Source organism: Oncorhynchus kisutch, linkage group LG13 (assembly GCF_002021735.2).
Source record: "Oncorhynchus kisutch isolate 150728-3 linkage group LG13, Okis_V2, whole genome shotgun sequence".
NCBI lineage: Eukaryota > Metazoa > Chordata > Actinopteri > Salmoniformes > Salmonidae > Oncorhynchus > Oncorhynchus kisutch.
This window is the reverse complement of record NC_034186.2, coordinates 76,263,308-76,282,648: the sequence shown is the minus strand read 5'-3', so window position 1 is coordinate 76,282,648 and position 19,341 is coordinate 76,263,308. Positions and strand designations below refer to the sequence as shown.

The 19,341-nt window shown below is 45.1% G+C and overlaps 2 protein-coding genes across 5 annotated transcripts in view; one reads left to right on the top strand and one right to left on the bottom strand.

The window, feature by feature from the left end:
* LOC109901647 (SHC-transforming protein 1-like) overlaps positions 1-5,945 on the bottom strand; it is a 30,296-nt gene extending 24,351 nt beyond the window's left edge. For 2 of the 3 annotated variants that reach the window (XM_031787431.1, XM_031787432.1), the window contains exon 1: positions 5,672-5,944. The gene's annotated coding sequence lies outside the window, so the exon portion shown is untranslated. Of the gene's footprint in view, positions 1-5,671 lie in introns of all 3 variants that reach the window. The other variant, XM_031787430.1, reaches the window with a different exon arrangement.
* On the top strand, positions 5,332-16,946 carry LOC109901649 (FAD synthase-like). 2 transcript variants are annotated; one of them, XM_031787434.1, is made up of 10 exons: positions 5,332-5,492; positions 8,348-8,565; positions 8,716-9,093; positions 13,166-13,279; positions 13,558-13,825; positions 13,949-14,096; positions 14,255-14,353; positions 15,004-15,193; positions 16,246-16,319; positions 16,424-16,946. In XM_031787434.1, the coding sequence occupies exons 2-10, from the start codon at positions 8,386-8,388 to the stop codon at positions 16,557-16,559; spliced, it is 1,587 nt and encodes a 528-aa protein (XP_031643294.1). In that variant the 5' UTR covers positions 5,332-5,492; positions 8,348-8,385; the 3' UTR covers positions 16,560-16,946. The 2 variants fall into 2 exon arrangements, with proteins under 2 accessions (XP_031643294.1, XP_031643293.1); XM_031787433.1 differs by lacking the exon at positions 5,332-5,492 and adding an exon at positions 6,949-7,078.
* The last annotated feature ends 2,395 nt before the right edge of the window (positions 16,947-19,341 follow it).

Here is a 19,341-nt window from a genome sequence, read left to right as displayed (position 1 = left end):
AAGTTGGTGAGGGAGATAAAAGTCTCTAACTTCAGCGATTTTTGCAATTCGTTCCAGTCACAGGCAGCAGAGAACTGGAACGAAAGGCGGCCAAATGAGGTGTTGGCTTTACGGATGATCAGAGAGATACACCTGCTGGAGCGCGTACTACGGGTGAGTGTTGCCATCGTGACCAGTGAACTGAGATAAGGCGGAGCTTTACCTAGCATGGACTTGTAGATGACCTGGAGCCAGTGGGTCTGGCGACGAATATGTAGCGAGGGCCAGCCGACTAGAGCATACAGGTCGCAGTGGTGGGTGGTATAAAGTGCTTTAGTGACAAAACGGATGGCACTGTGATAAACTGCATCCAGTTTGCTGAGTAGAGTGTTGGAAGCTATTTTGTAGATGACATCGCCGAAGTTGAGGATCGGTAGGATAGTCAGTTTTACTAGAGTAAGTTTGGTAAGTTTGAAGGAGGCTTTGTTGCGGAATAGAAAGCCAACTCTAGATTTGATTTTGGATTGGAGATGTTTAATATGAGTCTGGAAGGAGAGTTTACAGTCTAGCCAGACACCTAGGTACTTATAGATGTCCACATATTCAAGGTCGGAACCATCCAGGGTGGTGATGCTAGTCAGAGGTGCACCCGTGACCGGCTCGGAAAGCAGACTGCACAGCGGAGAAGGTACGGTGGGATTCGAGATGGTCAGTGACCTGTTTGTTGACTTGGCTTTCGAAGACCTTAGATAGGCAGGGCAGGATGGATATAGGTCTGTAACAGTTTGGGTCCAGGGTGTCTCCCCCTTTGAAGAGGGGGATGACTGCGGCAGGCTTTCCAATCCTTGGGGATCTCAAACGATATGAAAGAGAGGTTCAACAGGCTGGTAATAGGGGTTGCGACAATGGCGGCGGATAGTTTCAGAAATAGAGGGTCCAGATTGTCAAGCTCAGCTGATTTGTACGGGTCCAGGTTTTGCAGCTCTTTCAGAACATCTGCTATCTGGATTTGGGTAAAGGAGAACCCGGAGAGGCTTGGGCGAGTAGCTGCAGGGGGGCGGAGCTGTTGGCCGAGGTTGGAGTAGCCAGGCGGAAGGCATGGCCAGCCGTTGAGAAATGCTTGTTGAAGTTTTCGATAATCATGGATTTATCGGTGGTGACCGTGTTACCTAGCCTCAGTGCAGTGGGCAGCTGGGAGGAGGTGCTCTTGTTCTCCATGGACTTCACAGTGTCCCAGAACTTTTTGGAGTTGGAGCTACAGGATGCAAATTTCTGCCTGAAGAAGCTGGCCTTAGCTTTCCTGATTGGTTCCTGACTTCCCTGAACAGTTGCATATCGCGGGGACTATTCGATGCTATTGCAGTCCGCCACAGGATGTTTTTGTGCTGTTCGAGGGCAGTCAGGTCTGGAGTGAACCAAGGGCTATATCTGTTCTTAGTTCTGCATTTTTTGAACAGAGCATGCTTATCTAAAATGGTGAGGAAGTTACTTTTAAGGAATGACCAGGCATCCTCAACTAGATGGGTGTACCTAATAATCTGTCTGCGGAGTGTTTTAACCTGGGTGTAAAAATGTATATACAGTACCAGTTAATAGTTTGGACACTCCTACTCATTCTTTTCTTTATTTGTACTATTTTCTACATTGTAGAATAATGGTGTTATTTCATAGTTTTGATGTTTTCACTAAGAGTGTGCAAAGCTGTCATATATAAACCAATGATTCTTAGGGCAGTGACTGCTAGACTTGACTGAATAACAAGATATCTCCCATTGGTCTCTCTCCATCTCTTCTCCCCATGTCCCTCTCCCTTCTGTGTTGCTGCTTTGATGAATATTAACCAATTCTACAGGGCCCCAGAAATGCTGTACACACAAACGCACACGCACACACCTCACTGTCCAGAACAACAGGCCTTAACGGAGACCAATACTTTACAACACACAGGACAGGTCTGTCCTGTCCAAATCTATACAGACTCGCTCTGATTCATAGGCTACCCTACACAACTCATGGCCCAAATAAATTGGATAATTCAAGACAACAGCACAAAGACTGAAGAAACTCAAGAGTCGTATCACTTTATTCACAAACATACTGGTATGGTAGACAGAGAACTCCTGACTACAGGCTCAGCCAGCCAGCCAGGGGAACTATTAGTGTGTAACACTACACAGACTGCACACCATAGGGAACTCAGAGTGTAACACTTTACAGAGAAACAATAAGTAATCCCTGGAAACTGTAGCCTCTGGGCCAGAGCAGGATGTGAGACTGAAACAGTTCCCTTTTAACCTCACAAACCTCCCACACAGAGGGCACACCACACAGACCCAATGCCATGAACCTAGGATGGCAGAAAACAGGATTAGGCACAGAGATGTCATAAAGGAGACCAGGAAGTACGGGAGCTAACCATTCTATTCATTTCATTCACTTCCATTCAGTGGACAGGAGTTCCATTCGCTCCCTGTTCATATGTACTCCTGTTAATAACATCAGACATTAGGAATGTCCCTCTCTAAATGTGCTGACCAAATGTGACCGACAGGACCGGCAGGAAGCACCAGTATATTATTGGCCTGAGTATGAAGCATGTGCAACCCTGATAAAGCTCCCTGTTTTGTATCATAAAAAAATCGATCATAATGATTACTTTGGGACTTGATTATTATAGATGCCATTTAGAAGACACTTTTATGCAAAGCGACTTACAGTTATTAAGTGCATCAAGTAAATACTAGTAGGCCTTTAGTTTAAATGGATCTATGTGGGAGTGAATCTGTCTGCAGCTCAGCATGTAGTCTTAAGAGTCTATGTGAAGTGAGTAGGAGGCAGACCAGGGCTGCAGGGCAGGAAGTGGAGCTCAGGCATCACCATCTCTTCCGCTACGTTGTAAGAGATGGACAACCACACACTGAGACACAGATAACTGCTCCTACAGTGTTTCCACACATGCTGAAAACTATTTGGGTCCACAATTAAGTGTTACAGTGAAGGACCCAAATAAGTCAAAGGTCATACATATGAATGTTCTTAAAACCATGGAAACAAAACCTCTTCTTGATGCAGATAAGCTGCTGCTCACAACAGCTGAAACAGTATCTTGCCAGCTAAAACAGAGCAGTATCTAGCCAGCTGCTTGGCTTTTTTCTCTGGCAGTGAGCTACATGTCAGACATAGTCTCATATTGATACACAAACTGACGCTGAGTGAAATCCAAGACTGTTGCCAATTGCAACTTAGGGCTGGCACACGTGTGCACACATGTATATGTAAAAAGTGCTCGCACACACTTATTTTTGAGCAGAGATACACACACCTGTCTGCCAAATCAAAAGGGAGTTAACGAAAGGTGTCACCCAGCCAAGCTTATCACACAGACAGGACTGATTGGTTCTGCTTTTGATTGATAGGGTCTGCATTAGATTAGGCAGACCTTGTTTGATTGAGAGGGTCTGAGGTGAATTGTGAAGCTCTGTGTCAAACAGGATGTATTTGATTGACAGATAGATTAATAGATTAGTTGGTAGTGTGTGTGTGCATGTACATTTCTAACACTGACATTTCAGTCTCTCAGAGTTTATTATCCCCATGCAGCAGTCAGTCAAGCCTTCCTCCTCTTCATCACCATCAGAGAGATAACCCACTGACAGTGAGTTTAAGGAGTGTGGGAGAGTGTGATATGGGAGCTGGGCTTATTATGAAGCAGTCTGTTCAGACACATAAGCCTACCTCTATCCACTCCATCCCTGACTCCTGTCTGTCTGGGGTGTCTCCAAACCATCAGAGTGGTATACTATGATTAAACTTAGATTTACTCAGGGTTTTCTAAAGCTAGCCAGCTTTAGTGACATTCCAGCTCAGGCTTCATCCATACTACAACAGTGGATATTGCTTATATGCCTGCTGCTAACTCTAGCAGGCTTGTAACTGCGCATACATGTCACACGTGTCTGGTGGAACACCAAACTTTTCATTGAGACAAGGCTGAAACATCCATCCATGGGCGAGTCAGTGCCACGTCTTAATTTGTGCAAAATGAAAAGAGTTATGCTGCACATTCAGCAGGCTGTGGTGTAAAATAGGCTTGTTGAAGGGCCATCTATATTTTATTATCCTTAATACCTTCTTTAGTGTGCTTATCAATACACGAGCACCTTTCCCCCACTCCTATCGATATAATTATTGTATTAAGTTATACACACGTTTTACTTGATTTTATTGGTCTTTAACATCATGACACTTCATTCAGGATACATGGAGTTAACTCTGAGTAAGCCTGCCCAGGTGCAGGTTAGTTCTGGATTTGTTGCCATAGAAATGTACCTGGCTAAAAGGTGAGCCACTGTCGTGGTACCAGTTATCCCGAGTTGTAACTTTGGTCAACTCTGAGTTCCTCGCTAACTCCTCAAACCACATACGTAGTATAGGGCTCAGGAACAGGCCAGCTGTCGAACAACAGTAGTCCCATCACAGACTGAGGTGTAGGTAACCATAACAACTGTGTGTGTTTTTATGTATCTGGCCACACCAATACAGCCCGAATCATAGGCTTATGAAGGGCCCAGCATCACAGCTTGTTGTTGAATGTTCTGTATGGCACATATCCTACTACAGAGCACTGTTTTAGTCAGGGCTTGTTACAGATGATTTAAATGATCGTTGTTGTCTGAAACATATAGTTACACTTCCATGACAATATAGAACCTAGACCAATTGAAACATTAAATCATCTCCATGAGAATGCCACCTTGACAATATGCTAAAGATCTATATTGCACATCACAGAAATGTGGTGTAATCCTAACTTCTGATTAGGTCGCTGAAAAAGAACTAGAGCATTTACAGAAAGCCAAAACCAGCCTGTTTAGTCAGACTTTAGATTCAGTTTCTCTAAACCTGTGTGGTAACACTGGGATTCATTTAGTAATTTTCTTGCAGTAACATGTTTTTACATTGTAAGAATGGTAGCGTAGTTTCCATTGCATAGTAGGTATTGTGGAGTTTACATAAGCAGAATAGTGGCCACTTCCTGTTCCACGTGTAGAAAAACAAACAAAACTCCATATTGCTATAGTAGTACGTAAACAACACGTCAATACAAACAATGCGGTTACTTTTCTTGTTACGGTATTAGTACTCATGTAGGTCTATAAAGTGTTACCAGAACAGTTTAAATGACAGAGTTGGACAACTTGTTGTGAGGAAAGTAATGATATCACAGGAACCCAGGCCTACAGAACTGACTATTTCTAGTAGCCTATGCAGCAAACCACTTTTATTTTGAAAACACCCAAAAGTGACAACACGGCTGTTTGCGACTTCTGTTGAATGGATACAATGTTTAATGTGCGGCCTAGGCTAGTTACTTTATATCACTAGGCTATATTTCGCAATGTTACAATAACGACATTTTTCGTAGTACGGCTATACTGAACTCAGCAGTCTTGCTAGAATAGATATCAGCAAAAGATGGTTTCGCCAACATCGAACTGATGGCACAACAAAAAGTAAGGCAGCCTACACTCGGCCTATAGCAAATAATATTCATCTATCAGACAGAATGTTATTGCTTTAGTATTCGAATGTCCTAAAACGTCTCTCTACCACGTTACAACACGCAGCCCTTAAGATTCAAGCCCAAACCATGCCCTGAGAAGTGTGGTGAACTTTTGTCAGGAGAACTTACCAGCTATCTTCCTCCTTGTTCCTTTTGTGCCTCTTGTTTTCTCCCAGCTGTTGTTGTCCCGTAGGCCTACCTCTAACTAAATTACACAAGTGGCTGAATGCGAAGGTTCAAAATGCCAGCTGTCGTACAGTGTGCATATGAATTTCTTTAGAAAGAGTGCTGAAACTTTTCTTCTTTAGTTTCTCTTCCTTTCCTCCCCTTTCTACTAACACAAAAAAGCCACTTCCGCGAACAAACGGTAACGTCATTTGCCACTCAGTTTGTGTGGTTCTCTGCACCTGGGCCGCGGTTGAGCGGCCTTGAAAGAAAGGGATTGCGCAAAACGATAACTTCGCACAATAACAAACCAGCCTACCGTATAACTGAGTAAACTAACATGAAACCACATTGACACAGTCTTTGTTGAATCACACATTATTATTTGCATAGTGCAACTGTAATGCCTATGTTTTAGGCTACAACATTTCTTGACCGAGGAGCACGAGAACAAACCTGAATAGCAGATCATAATGTTTATGATTGGATCACTGAGACCAAATAATGTTCAATAATAGAATAGACCCTTATTGAATAGGTAAAATATGATAAATAGCCTATAGTCTAGATATATCCATGTAGCCCAGTCATTTATGCATAGTGAATACTGTTCACTGGAGTCCTCTGCTGGTAGATACCATATTTACACGCGCACATATTAATAATTGTACTTGACAGTATTAGAAAGTAAAAAATAAAAACATTTACATTTAGCAGACGACCCAGAGCGATTTACAGCAGTGAGTGCATATTTTAATCCTTCTTTGTATTGGTCCAACCTGGGAATCCAACCTACAACCCAAGCGCCATGCTCTACCAATTAACATACAAAGGACAGTCATCTACATTCTACTGCCTACTTATTGTTTTTGTTATGGTTTATCACAAATCATTGTAAGAATTGTAAACTCTGTGACAGATAGGCTTAATCGAGGCTAATATAATAATAATGTTATAATCATAAAATAATATTGTAGGCATACTCTGGGTGGGTGCATGTTATCAGGGTCTTGTCTAGAAGGGATACAGGTTGTGAAATTTCACGTCAAAAGTATGTTTTTTTTTTTTTAGCTAATCCTAACTCTTTTCCTAACCTTGACCTAGTTCTCATAACCTACTGCTCACGTTAGGCTAAACCTACTACGAAGAAAGTTGTATCCCTTCTAGACAGTGCAACACTGCACACCCTGTACTTCCGCTACACAAACAAACACGTGGTAACATTTCGTCCCGCCTTCTCACAGCTCATTGGCTTTCTGGATTCAGAGATGTGAATTTATTGCTCTTGATTGGCCCGCCAGAGCCGCCCAGTCTTTGAAGGACATGCAGTTTTGTCGGCTAATACATTACGAGGACGTATGAGAATTTAGGGTAAGCACTTGTCTGTTGATTACACGGGTTATCAAATACACGATTGTTGCTATCTATTGTCACAGCAGAGATAAATTATGATCTGTAGAAAGGGTATCATGTTGCCATTAAACTAATGATCATGGTTACATACAAACTCATGTGCGCGTTGCGCAGGGGTTAACTAGCTAGCTGTTAGCATATGATGTAGGCTAAATTAAGATATCTTACGCAGGCCGTTTACCTTTGAAAGCAGTTGTCATAGTTCCGGTCTGCTTTAGGGATAGCAGCTGGATCTGGTCTGCTTGGTTCATTGACTTAATATGAACCTGAAAAATATGTGCGAGTGGGATGTCTCGCTTCCTTTTCCGTATCTGGTCCAATGCAATGGTTGTGGCTGGCTTGTTCCTCGCCGAATGACCGTGGCGAGATCGCCCTTTACTTTTGTTTATTTAGCCTTTATTTAACTAGGTAAGTCAGTGAAGAACAAATAGTTATTTACAATGACGGCCTACTCCTGTAGGGACGGGGACCTGGGATTAAACTAATAAATCCTATCTAAATAAAGGACAAAACACACCAAGAGACACAACACTGCATAAAGAGAGACCTAAGACGACAACATAACAAGGCAGCAAAACATGACAACACTGTATGGTACAGTAGCAACACAATGGTAGCAGCACAAAAACACTGTACAAACATTATTGGGAAAAGTCAACAGCACAAAGGTCAAGAAGGTAGAGACAAGGTAGAGAAGGTACATCACACAAAGCAGCCACAACTGTCAGTAAGAGTGTCCATGATTGAGTCTTTGAATGAAGAGATTGAGATAAAACTGTCCAGTTTGAGTGTTTTGTTGCAGCTCGTTCCAGTCACCAGCTGCAGCAAACTGAAAAGAGGAGCGACCCAGGGATGTGTGCGCTTTGGAGACCTTTAACATAATGTGACTGGCAGAACAAGTGGAGAATGAGGGCTGCCACTCTAGATAGGCAGGTGGCTTATAACTACAGCAGACATGTATCTTGAACTTAGACAGCAACACATTTGAGCCACCATAACTTCAAGTTAATGCTTCGATTTCAAATAGAATAAGTAGCTAACTGGACAATAATTTATGGTGAAATCCTGTGTATGTAACACTCCTCCCCTGGTCTACCCTCCCTGCCTTATGTAAATATGATGACAAACTTATTGCTGTCCATTCTCCCATTCTCCCATTTCTCCCTATCTTCTACTCCTCCATAACTCACCCTCCATGTCCATCTCCTTCCCTGCCTCCCTCTCTAGTTGGTTCTCTTCCCCCACTCTTTCTGTCTCAGGTCTGGATGCTGCAGGCTGTGTCCAGGCTGAGTAGAGCAGCGGTGCGTGTGAGGCGAGTGGCCGCCCAGGTCCAGGTCACCACTGTAACCATGGCCCAGAATCACCAGAGCTGCGGTACCTCCTGTCAACAGAAGGGGGGTGCTGTCACAGCAGCCATCCTCATCATCGGGGACGAGATACTCAAGGTGATACTGGAGATGGGGGCTTGGTACTGAGTGGAATATGCCTGATCTCTGACAACAACCTCCTCCTGAAGTCCCTATCTCTTAGGAATTAGCTAATCTAAAGAGTCTCTCTCTCTCTCTCCCTCCCTCTACCCACCCACTCTCTCTCAGGGTCACACAGTGGACACTAACAGTGCCTTCCTGTCTCGAGCGCTGAGGAAGCTGGGAGTGTGTGTCCAGCGTGTCACAGTAATCCCTGACCAGCAGGAGGTCATCTCTAAGGAGGTGGCCCTCCTGGCCCCACAGTACACACACCTGCTTACCTCTGGGGGAATAGGCCCCACCCATGACGACGTCACCTTCGAGAGTGTTGCCATGGCGTTCGAGGAGGAACTGCATGCCCACCCGGAGCTGACCCGTTTGGTGGAGGAGTTTTTTGGGGTGGTGGATAGGGAGAATGCAGCCATGAAGCTAGCCATGGTCCCCCGCTCGGCCAAGCTTAACTACGGCACTGACCCTCAGACTGGAAAGCCACTACGCTACCCACTGGTCAGTGGCTGACTACTGTTAAAAAAAATATGTTTTGGTATTTTCTTTCTCATTAGTCCACTGTTGATACAGTCCCTAAATGTTTTGAATGTTAGCAGTCAAGTCAAGATATTGGACTTTCAGGAAGTAATGCGTCACTTGCCACATCATCATTATGATGCAAAATGAATCATCTGACTCCTTTAACATGTAAGGGATAAACACCCACGTTCTGTACATTACCTTGGAAACAACGGACGGCAGAGTGGCAGGCGGCGCCAACTAGCTACAGCAACACAGTCCCGACCTCTGCAGCCGAATAACAGCAAAGTTTATTTTGTTGCGTTTGTTTGTTGCATTCGTTTATACTACATTTGCCAAAGAAAAAATACTAAGCACACATTTACCGGTAGAAAAGAAAATCCATTGATATTTTCACTCGTATAAGCAAATTCATACTCATATTTTGGTTGCTAAAGACTCGACCCAGGGGTTCATTATGATTAGTTCGATATTTATGGACGTGACCCAGTCGTTTGTTCTTTGTCCCATTGCCATGCGCACTGCCAACATTCTTATCCCTTGCTTGCTAGCTAGCCAGCTAGCTATGGCTAACACAGTCAAACTCTTCAGCAAGATTAACAGCAAAGTAGATGTTTTCTATTGACATTCATTTGAATAAATCGATAACAATGAGCTGATAATGCCCGATTTTGCCTGGTATAGCTAAAAAAGTTTGCCTTCTCATCAGGACAGTCGACACTGTTCATTACGAGGAGATCGCATTGCAGATCAAACACTAGGCTAGAAGCTAGCTAAATAGTTTGTTGCTAGCAAACCTGCCAATATGACAACCAAATGGGGGTAAAAATACAATTGTCTGAAAACAGCTGGTCAAACTAGAAGTATGCGGCAGGATTTGACAGCATGGCGCCACTTGTGTCATGACTGCAAAACATTTTTTGGCACAATTTCAGGTCTGCTGAGCGCAAACTTGAATGTTGTGAAAATTCTGTGCAACTTCCAGCACACATTTACTGAGGCTGTACTTGCATTAAGTTACAGTTTTCAGACAGTGGTCAAGTAGGCTACTGTGCCTATTTGACCTACCAGAGTAGCCTACCACCAAAAACAATGGAGAAAATGCATTCCATAATATTTGTACATGGAAATAGCTGTTCCATCGTCAGCTTACAGTAGCAGCCGAATTGTGGTGCTCGATGTCGGCCTACATTCCATGAGACTTTTGAAAAAACATGCAGGGCTTGACATTAACCTGTTTATCCACTTGTCCTTCAGACGAGGTGACTGAAAATGTTGTTTGATGCAAGAAACCACTTCACAAAATAAAAAGCATTATTATTCCCATACCATTATTACAGAGAAATGATGCTACAATCTGCCTATTGGTTAATTATCTTATTCAAGCCTGTCCCAAAACACAACACTGCCCCTTTTAAGACAAAAAAAGCTCTTTACCTGACTTGCATCTCAAAGATGGCTAGACATGTACACATTTTGTGCTCATGTAGAAAACAACCACTCCCCCATTGCTGACTACAAATTATCTATAACTGGACTAATAACTCACTAAATAGCAGAGAATATGAACAAATGTGCACAAGTGGCTACATGCAGCTCACACTTTTGATCTCAAAACAAGCTCATCTCCTCACGACTGCTAATGCTGTAAACAGTCCAGTTCAAAGTGAATGGCACAGATCCATATATGGAAAACAAAAAGGATAACGCCGCACACTGCTGCTCATGCTCCCAGGTGATTTTATTTAGAACGTTTCGACCCTTCATCGGGCATCCATGTCCCAGGTGGGGGTGGAGGGACCATTATTTTTCTATATATCTATCTATATATATATATATATATCAGCAAACTTAACGTGTAAATATTTGTATGAACATAAGATTCAACAACTGAGACATAAACTGAACAAGTTCCACAGACATGTGACTAACAGAAATGGAATAATGTGTCCCTGAACAAAGGGGGGGGTCAAAATCAAACGTAACAGTCAGTATCTGGTGTGGCCACCAGCTGCATTAAGTGCTGCAGTGCATCTCCTCTTGATGGACTGCACCAGATTTGCCAGTTCTTGCTGTGAGATGTTACCCCACTCTTCCTTCAAGGCACCTGCAAGTTCCTGGACATTTCTGGGGGGAATGGCCCTTGCCCTCACCCTCCGATCCAACAGGTCCCAGACGTGCTCAATGGGATTGAGATCCGGGCTCTTAGCTGGCCATGGCAGAACACTGACATTCCTGTCTTGCAGGAAATCATGCACAGCACATGGAGGGCTGTGCGGCGCCCCAAAGAAATGCCACCCCACACCATGACTGACCCACCGCCAAACCGGTCATGCTGGAGGATGTTGCAGGCAGCAGAACGTCCTCCACGGCATCTCCAGACTGTCACATGTGCTCAGTGTGAACCTGCTTTCATCTGTGAAGAGCACAGGGCGCCAGTGGCGAATTTGCCAATCTTGGTGTTCTCTGGCAAATGCCAAACATCCTGCACGGTGTTGGGCTGTAAGCACAACCCCCACCTGTGGACGTCAGGCCCTCATACACCCTCATGGAGTCTATTTCTGACCGTTTGAGCAGACACATGCACATTTGTGGCCTGCTGGAGGTCATTTTGCAGGGCTCTGGCAGTGCTCCTCCTGCTCCTCCTTGCACAAAGGCGGAGGTAGCGGTCCTGCTGCTGGGTTGCCCTCCTACGGCCTCCTCCACGTCTCCTGATGTACTGGCCTGTCTCCTGGTAGCGCCTCCATGCTCTGGACACTACGCTGACAGACACAGCAAACCCTCTTGCCACAGCTCGCATTGATGTGCCATCCTGGATGAGCTGCACTACCTGAGCCACTTGTGTGGGTTGTAGACTCCGTCTCATGCTACCACTAGAGTGAAAGCACCGCCAGCATTCAAAAGTGACCAAAACATCAGCCAGGAAGCATAGGAACTGAGAAGTGGTCTGTGGTCACCACCTGCAGAACCACTCCTTTATTGGCAGTGTCTTGCTAATTGCCAATAATTTCCACCTGTTGTCTATTCCATTTGCACAATAGCATGTGAAATGTATTGTCAATCAGTGTTGCTTCCTAAGTGGACAGTTTGATTTCACAGAAGTGTGATTGACTTGGAGTTACATTGTGTTTAAGTGTTCCCTTTATTTTTTTGAGCAGTGTATATATATGGGCAGTACTCAGTGATGTCACTTAGTGAAACAGTTTGGGAGCAGTGTGCAGCGCTTTCCATAAATTCACCTGCGAAAAGTACCTGGATGTGCGTATGTTCTTCAGCTTTTGTACAGATCCATATATGGCAATGGTCTATTTGCATGTAGGCTACTGCTGCTCTGATTGGTTATGCCGCACATGTCTGTGAAGAGTAAGGGCTGAACAGAATCCTTCTCCGATGCGTTCTGCCTACCAAAAAATCCCTTGCTTAGTTAGTTTAGGATACTAAGTAGATTGCATTGAAAGTGGCTAATATTGTGTTGATTCGATCACAATTCCCACAGTAAAGGGAAACGTTCAGTGTTAACTAAGGGGCAAAAACTGGAAAGTTAAGTGAATTTCAATCTCATGCTTTTCTTTGCAGGCTGATATTTCTACTGTGTCGTGCCTGTGCACACGCACAGTTTAGAGGGAACATTGGTATTGTCCAGAGAGATTCATGTTCATCACTCACCACGTTAGGTCATCAGATGCTCCAAAACATGTCTCTGCAAAAACAAATAGACGCTAGCTAGATAAGTGTTTTTTTTCTCGTTGGACATGCGTTTACAATTTTCATGATTGCAAGGCGTCCCGATATCTTTTCCAACTGTCCAGTTATCTGGTTTTAATGTCATCCTAGAATGCCCTTCTAGCCAATCAGAAATGAGTATACTTATACGCTGTAGTATAACATGATATCATGTAGAAAACATGAACGTTCTACCTGATGGTCAGTGTCTGAAACCAGGTAAAATATATTTGAATGATAGGAGATATGAGTGCGTTGGAGCCACCGGCTTTAAGAGTCTGGAGATGCTTGCTGGTCGTGGTTCTGACTCCGTCTCTGACATTCCCAGGTGAGTGTGCGTAACGTCTACATCTTCCCTGGGATCCCGTCTCTGTTGGAGAGAGCCTTCAACGGTCTAGAGCACCTGTTCGCTGGCTCAGGGACCACCTTCCACACACGAGAGGTGAGGTGACCAACCGTCTGACTCCACTACAATACAGTCGACAGGAGGTTTTCAACAGACAAATGTCGCTTCACTCCTGGTCCTGGAGACCCACAGGGTGTGCAGGCTTGTGTTCCATCTCAGATTTAACACCTCTGACTCAAGTTATGGACTAATCATCAAGACCTTGATGAGCTGAATCAGCTGTGTTTGTGCTGGGCTGGAGCAAAGCCTGCACAGGACCACTGCTGCAATGGATGCCTACTATAATGTTATGTATTCCCCGTGTTGTGTTGTAGGTGTTTGTGGATGCAGACGAGGCGTTGATCGCCCCGGTGCTGACCCGCCTGCAGGCGGGCTGGGGGAAGAGGGTGGCTCTGGGCTCCTACCCTGACTGGCTCAGTAACTACCACCGGGTCAGGCTGGTGCTGGATTCAGACAGCTCTGAGGAGGTGGAGAAGGCCCGGGCTCAGCTGCTGGAGGAGATGCCCAAAGGCAGTGTGGTTCCCCTGGTCACGGACCCTGTGTCCATCGCTACTGAGGAGGTCTACACCCTGGCCAACAGCGGTGTGTGAGAGACCAAAGGAGGGAGGGGTGGTGGAGGGAGGGACAGGTAGAGTACCCATAAAAAATGACAGTGACAACATTTCCCATGATTCCAACTGTCTGTATGAACTCCATCTCCCATAGGCACACCACTGGGTGATAAAGTGGCAAACGCTCTGAAGACCATAGAGACTGCTCTGGATCAGTATTTGGCAGGGGAGATCTGTGTGGGCTTCAATGGAGGCAAAGACTGCACTGCTCTACTACATCTATATTACGCTGCACTGAAACGGTGAGAGAGAGAAGGCAATACAGTTTTCTGTCTACACAGAATGAAGGAATGAGACGATATGTGACTTTTAACCCATATTGTGTTCTCCTGTCTGAATTGATTGTTTACTGGGAAAATCTACCTCGTATTTATTCTCTCTCTCTCCCCCTCCCTCACAGGCGGTATCCGGAGGGTAAGGACAAGGTAAAGGCTCTGTACATTCGCATAGTCTCTCCCTTCCCAGAGATGGAGAGATTCCTCCAGGACACAATAAAGAGGTAAGCTATCAGTCTCTGTAGTTAGCGTTAGCATCGCTAGGTCGTTTCCTCAATCCCTATATACTGCACCTCTGTTAGCTACAGTGGGGCAAAAGTATTTAGTCAGCCACCAATTGTGCAAGTTCTCCCACTTAAAAAGATGAGGCCTGTAATTTTCATCATAGGTACACTTCAACATGACAGACAAAATGAGAAGAAAAAAATCCGGAAAATCACATTGTAGGATTTTTAATGAATTTATTTGCAAATTATGGTGGAAAACTTTTGTTATTGACCAAATACTTATTTTCCAACATAATTTGCAAATTAATTCATTAGAAATCCTACAATGTGATTTTCTGGATTTTTTTTTCTAATTTTGTCTGTCATAGTTGAAGTGTACCTATGATGAAAATTACAGGCCTCTCTCATCTTAAGTGGGAGAACTTGCACAATTGGTGGATGACTAAATACTTTTTGCTCCACTGTATGTACTTTTTTTCTGTCCCCAACAAGTCTGTGTATGGTTGTAGCTTTATTGTAGCTTGATCTGCATTGCATCTTTTGAGTTTGAGCAAATGAGCAAAACTCTGATAATAAAATGTATTACAGTATTATTATAAAGAGATTTTGGCTCACTATTTAGCAGAGCTCCATCCTGTCTCCCATAGGTATGACCTGGAGATTTTCTCAGTGGAGGGCAGTATTCGGCAGGCGTTGACTGAGGTACAGGAGAGGAGGCCGGAGCTGAGAGCTGTGTGTATGGGCACCAGGAGGAGTGACCCCTACTCACACACACTCACACCCATGTGTCTCACTGACCCTGGATGGCCAGACTACATGAGGGTCAACCCCCTGCTGGTGAGACATGATGCTTGCAATGTTCCCTTTCTGAGGGTGTGTGTGATATACTTTATAATTAAAAAAAAAATCTAAATCAAATGTATTTATATAGCCCTTCTTACATCAGCTGATATCTCAAAGTGCTGTACAGAAACCCAGCCTAAAACCACAAACAGCAAGCAATGCAGGTGTAGAAGCACGGTGGCTAGGAAAACTCCCTAGAAAGCCAAAACCTAGAGAGGAACCAGGCTATGTGGGGTGGCCAGTCCTCTTCTGGCTGTGCCGGGTGGAGATTATAACAGAACATGGCCAAGATGTTCAAATGTTCATAGATGACCAGCATGATCAAATAATAATAATCACAGTAGCTGCAAGTCAGCACCTCAGGAGTAAATGTCAGTTGGCTTTTCATAGCCGATCATTGAGAGCCTACAAAACACTCTACCGCTCCTGCTGTTTCTAGAGAGTTGAAAACAGCAGGTCTGGGACAGGTAGCACGTCCGGTGAACAGGTCAGGGCTCCATAGCCGCAGGCAGAACAATTGAAACTGGTGCAGCAGCACGGCCAGGTGGACTGGGGACAGCAAGGAGTCATCATGCCAGGTAGTCCTGAGGCATGGTCCTAGGGCTTTGGTCCTCCTAGAGAGAATTAGAGAGAGCATACTTAAATTCACACAGGACTCCAGATATAGCAAACTGACACAAACTTAAACGTAAACACAAACTACTGCAGCATAAATACTGGAGGCTGAGACAGGAGGGGTCAGGAGACACTGTGGCCCCACCCGATGATACCCCCGGACAGGGCCAAACAAAGATATAACCCTACCCACTTTGCCAAAGCACAGCCCCCACACCACTAGAGGGATATCTTCAACCACCAACTTACCATCCTGAGACAAGGCCGAGTATAGCCCACAAAGATCTCCGCCACGGCACAACCCAAGGGGGGGCGCCAACCCAGACACGAAGATCGTGCTCTCATGCTCTCTCTTCCTCCCTCTTTCCTTCTCTCTCTGTGTGTCTCTCTCCCCCTTTCTTGGTTTCTCTCCCTCCCTCTGTCTCCATCAGGACTGGACGTATCATGATATCTGGTCATTCCTGAGGACTCTATATGTGCCCTACTGTATTCTATATGATAAAGGGTAAGAAGACATACACACCTTAATCAAGCATGTCCTCTGTTTCCTCTCACTGTCTATTCCCCCGTCCTAGTCTCTGACTGAGTCCTCTGTCCGTCTCCTGACAGGTACACCTCATTGGGCAGCATGGACAACACCTGCCGAAACCCCGCCCTCCAAGTGGTGGATGGGAGGGGCGTGAGCCGCTATAGACCTGCCCACCACTTGGAGAATGAGGAAATGGAACGCGACTCACGTGAATGATGTCTTCCTTGTTTGTAACGTCATGTCCTGATCTTTTATCCGCCCTTCCTTTTTGGGGCTCCAGGTAAGAGATGCTTGTAGGGACAGACCTAGGATCAGCATATCCTCCTCAAATCCCAACCTTAACCATTAGACAAAACTGAACATACAGGAAACTTCTGAAGAGAAGAGGGGAGGAAGGAAGGAAGAGGAGAGTGAAGGAAAGAGGAAACAGATTGAGGAAAGTGGAACAGACAATGAACCAGAGACTGATCGCAGAATGAGTGAATTTTGAAGGAAAGGTGTGTGTTTGACTGGAAAATGTGCATGTGTGTATGTCTGAGTGGCTTAGAATCTAATGATATGGATTTACATGGTTTGTAATAAAATATAAATCTGTCAAGTTTACTTATTGATTAATTATTGGCAAGAGATTGAAGGTGCTGATGAGAAAGGGGGAGGGAGAGTAATTATTCTGTATTCATTTTAACAATGTTCACGATTTTACACGACAAGCTATGTCTTTTAATCTACGCTGAGCCTACAAAACATTAGGAACACCTTCCTAATATTGAGTTGCACCTCCATTTTCCCTAAGATCAGCTGCCATTCGTTGGCATGGACTTTACAAGGTGTCAAGTGTTCCACAGGGATGCTGGCCATGTTGACTCCAGTGCTTCCCACAGTTAAGTTGGCTGGATGTCCTTTGAGTGGTGGACCATTTTTGATACACAGGAAACTGTTGTGTGAAAAACCCAGCAACGTTGCAGTTCTTAACACTCAAACCAGGGCACCTGGCACGTCCTACCATGGCACGTTTAAAGGCACTTCAATATTTACTCTTGCCCATTCACCCTTTGAATGCACACATACACAATATGTCTCAAGGCTTAAAATCCTTCTTTAACCTGTCTCCTCCCCTTCATCTAAACTGATTGAAGTGGATTTAACATGTGACATCAATAAGGGATCATAGCTTTCACCTGGTCATGGAGAGAGCAGGTGTTCTTAATGTTTTGGACACTCAGTGTATATTATAGCATATTTGTATACTGCAGTGGAGGCACGTGGGAAGTGCTATAAGATGGGTTCATTGTAATGGCTGGAATGGAATCAAACATGGAAACTACATTTTTCACCCATTACAATGAGCCGGTTTTCCTATACCTCCTCCCACCAGCCTCCACTGAGATATTGTATATACTGTGCATTATTTTGAGTGGGGTATGAGAGGGAGTGTGAAAGAGACTAGGAACAATGAAGGGAGGGAGAAAAGTTATGAATGTGTTGGAGGCTCACCAGCAGGTCTGGCTGTTCCTCTGAGAACACGTTTTTACATTTCAATCATTTGGTAGATGCTCTAATCCAGAGCGATTTACAATTAGTACATTCATCTTAAAGTAGCTTGGTGATACACATCACAATTGTATCAAATACATTTTCTCTCAACAAAGGATCAGCAAAGTCAGTGCTAGTAGGAAAATACGTGTTTTTTGGGGGCGTCGTGAGCGTTATTTAAGATCCTCTTCAAAGAGGCCCGGTTTCATGATGCGAGCTTCGACTGGAAGTTAGTGGAGTGTGCGGGGGAGCAGGGTGACATGAGAGAACCTGGGAAGGTTGAACACCAGGTGGGCTGCAGCCTTCTGGATAAGTTGCAGGGCTTTGATGGCACAAGCGGGGAGCCCAGCCAACAGCGAGTTGCAGTAGTCCAGATGGGAGAGGACAAGTGGCTGGATTAGGACCTGCGCCGCTTCCTGTGTGAGGAAAGGTCGTACTCTACGGATGTTGTAGAGCATGAACCTGCAGGAGCAAGTCACTGCTTTGATGTTTGCAGAGAATGACAGGGTGTTGTCCAGGGTCACGCCAAGGTTCTTTGCACCCTGGGAGGGGGACACCGTGGAGTTGTAAACCATGATGGAGAGGTCTTGGAGTGGGCAGGCCTTCCCTGGGAGGAGTAGCAGGTCCGTTTTGTTGCGCTTGAGATGTTGAGATGTCTGCCAGGCACACAGAGATGCGTGTCACCACCTGGGTGTCAGAAGGGGGGGAAGGAGAAGTAGTTGAGCAATAAAAGGAGAGCCCGGATATGACGGAGCCGAGTGACTTGGTGTAAAGAGAGAGAGAGTAGAGGGCCTAGAACCGAGTCCCACACAAACCCTCTCTGGTGTGTATGCACTCACACAAACCCTCTCTGGTGTGTATGCACTCACACAAACCCTCTCTGGTGTGTATGCACTCACACAAACCCTCTCTGGTGTGTATGCACTCACACAAACACTCTCTGGTGTGTACACACACCCATATTTAATGAGACTACAGACTTTAGACTGAGATAACATGCCCTATATTCGTGTCTGCGTTGTGTGCTGATCTATACCTTATCTACAGAGTAATACAGGTCATTACAACAGACTTTTTGTTGCAACATTTACACGTCTTTATTATGGTTCTGGCCCAGATTTGGTATACCAATAAAAAACATAGGGCGGCGCAACGGTCTAAGTCACTGCGTTGTCTTAGAACGTTGAGGCGTCACAACAGCACCGAGTTCGATCCCAGGCTGTGTCACAGCTGCCGTGACCGGGAGACGAATGAGGCGGCGCACAATTGGCCCAGCGTCGTCCGGATTAGGGGAGGGTTTGGCCCAGCGTCGTCCGGATTAGGGGAGGGTTTGGCCCAGCGTCGTCCGGATTAGGGGAGGGTTTGGCCCAGCGTCGTCCGAATTAGGGGAGGGTTTGGCCCAGCGTCGTCCGGATTAGGGGAGGGTTTGGCCCAGCGTCGTCCGGATTAGGGGAGGGTTTGGCCC

What these genes read in the sequence shown, in the direction of transcription:
- LOC109901649 (XM_031787434.1), top strand. Translation starts at nt 8,386, where the DNA reads ATGCTGCAGGCTGTGTCCAGGCTGAGTAGAGCAGCGGTGCGTGTGAGG. An exon ending in CTACACCCTGGCCAACAGCG is followed by an intron (nt 13,826 to 13,948) that starts GTGTGTGAGAGA and finishes CATCTCCCATAG; the next exon opens with GCACACCACTGGGTGATAAA. An exon ending in TGTATTCTATATGATAAAGG is followed by an intron (nt 16,320 to 16,423) that starts GTAAGAAGACAT and finishes GTCTCCTGACAG; the next exon opens with GTACACCTCATTGGGCAGCA.